General features: G+C 41.1%; 1 protein-coding gene across 1 annotated transcript in view; it reads right to left on the reverse strand.

Moving 5' to 3' along the window:
* LOC145410824 (uncharacterized) overlaps positions 1-1,810 on the reverse strand; it is a 41,346-nt gene extending 39,536 nt beyond the window's left edge. Inside the window, exon 1 of the mRNA XM_080280943.1 lies at positions 1,628-1,810. Coding sequence (XP_080137069.1) covers positions 1,628-1,810 — 183 coding nt within the window. The remainder of the gene's footprint in view (positions 1-1,627) is intronic.
* Positions 1,811-2,448: the final 638 nt, after the last annotated feature.

Raw genomic sequence — 2,448 nt, forward strand, 5'->3', positions numbered from 1 at the left:
ATAATTTTGCCTCTCTATTAATGTTTACAGGAACTTGCTCCCTGTATAGTAAACACATTCTATTCTACAACGTCTGCCTTTTTTTCCTTTCACCTTATTAACTCTCTCTCTCTCTCTCTCTCTCTCTCTCTCTCTCTCTCTCACACACACACACACACACACACACACACACACACACACACACTTTATTACCTCAATACTTCATAATCAGTCTGACTCTCACTCCTGTCACGCCCAGAACAGTTCCGCTTTCTCCCCTGGCACTGTACTAATCAGGAATGGAAAGTATTCTATTATCATAACCATCACTATCGTAACTATTCTCATAATCTAATCCAAAAAATACCAATGATCTGAAAAAATAACGATGGTGGCGAATTAAGCACTATGGATATAAGTGCTTTGATTATACTATCAGAAAAAGAAATGTTGACTACTACTACTACTAGAAGGAGAAGTAGTAGTAGCAGTAAAATAATAATAATAATAATAATAATAATAATAATAATAATAATAATAATAATAATAACACAAGACAAAAAAGACCCCATGAAAAACAACAGAATTACGCGACCGATGCATAACATTATCATTTTATCATTATTTTTTTCCTCGTTGCTTTCTCCCAATTCAAAATGACAATCGATCTGGTATTCACTCAGACGGATCGAGAAAGTGTGATTATGTTGCTGCTAAATAAGGGGGAGGAGAGGGGAGGGGAGGGGAAGGGAGAGGGGAGAGGAAGAGGGAGGGAGAGGGAGAGGGAAGGGAGGGGGAGGGAAAGAAAGAACAGAAGGGTTGAAAGGTGTATGAAAACTAAATTATGGTGGGAGGAGAGGGGAGGAGAGGAAAGGAGAGGAGAGGGGAGGAGAGGACAGGACAGGAGAGGAGAGGGGAGGAGAGGAGAGGGGAGGAGAGGACAGGACAGGAGAGGGAAGGCGAAAAAAGAAGGGGAAAAAATGAAGAGTGGAAAGAGGAAAGGAGTGTAACTGAAATAAGGAAATAGGAGATGAAAGACGAAAAAGGAAGAGGGAAGAAAGGAAAATCGGATGCAAGAAAAAGAAGATATAGGAACGAGAGAGAGAGAGAGAGAGAGAGAGAGAGAGAGAGAGAGAGAGAGAGAGAGAGAGAGACAGACAAATGGGAAGGAAAAGGAAGAGAAGAATGAAGGAAAAGTCAGGTGGTACTGGTACATCACTTTTACTTTCCTCCATATGTCACTCCCTCTCTCTCTCTCTCTCTCTCTCTGCACAACCAACTCCTCTCTTCATATCGCCTTCCATTCCCTCCCCTCCCTACCTCTTCTAATCTCCCTCCCTTCACCACTCATCACACACACACACACACACACACACACACACACACACACACACACACACACACACACACACACACACACACACCATATATATAACACTAAACCCATACGAATTTTACCAACCCTACCTTCCTAGTCCTGGGCTGATTATGCACAAGGAAGGCAGAATCAACAAATAATTCAGTAAATAACCAATAACACAATAAATAACTCAAACACACAAAACAAACCCAACTTACCTTCTTACTCTTGGGTTATCACTACAGCAACTAAGAAATAATAATAATAATAATAAAACTACATCCTTACCTTCTTGGTCTTGGGCTGTCGCTGTAAATTGCTCCTGCCGTTGATGATGACGGCCTCCCCCAGGAACACGATACCGGAGGGGGGAGGAGGCACACCCGGCCGACCGTCCAAGTAGTCGAGGCCGGAGTCGTCGAGGTCCTCCCCGTCAGTACTGGAGTCTAACCTGCCATCCCAACCGGGCATTATCACGTACCCGGATTCCAGTTGCTGTGGAAGAGGAGAATGGTTAGTATAGAAAAAGGTAAATAAACAAATAATAACAAAAATAATACTGTAATATTTTTTTTTTCTCTCTCTCAATAACTCCTTAGGTTCAAATCCCCTTATTCCAACCCCACAACCTAATCCTCACCACCTCCCTTTATAACACTATGCTGCTAGAGGCCACAATGCAACGCTTTCTTACGGGACTTTCGACCTTAATGGGGACGGGAGGAAGTGAGGAAGGCTGAGTGTGACAACAATGGAAGAAATAGGTCAGCAAAGGAGGTTATTCTGTCTTTCATTTACCTGTCCATTTGCCTATTCATTAACCTGTTCATTTACCTGTTCATTTACCTGTTCACTGACCTATCCATTTACCTGTTCATTTACCTGTTCATTAACCTGTTCATTTACCTATTCATTTACCTGTTCATTCACCGTTTTATTTCACTATTAATACACCTTTTCGGGGAGTAACTTTATCAGCAACTCTCTACAATTTATGGTATGTAAGTCTCTCAAAATCTTCCTATAAATAATCATGCCATATAGAGAAATAACTTACTGTAAAAAAAATCTATCATGAACTTAAATAATTAGGTTATTATCTACATCAG

The sequence above is a fragment of the Coenobita brevimanus genome, chromosome 86 (genome assembly GCF_032717465.1).
Source record: "Coenobita brevimanus isolate Jiangsu-jjx chromosome 86, ASM3271746v2, whole genome shotgun sequence".
Taxonomy (NCBI): Eukaryota; Metazoa; Arthropoda; class Malacostraca; order Decapoda; family Coenobitidae; genus Coenobita; species Coenobita brevimanus.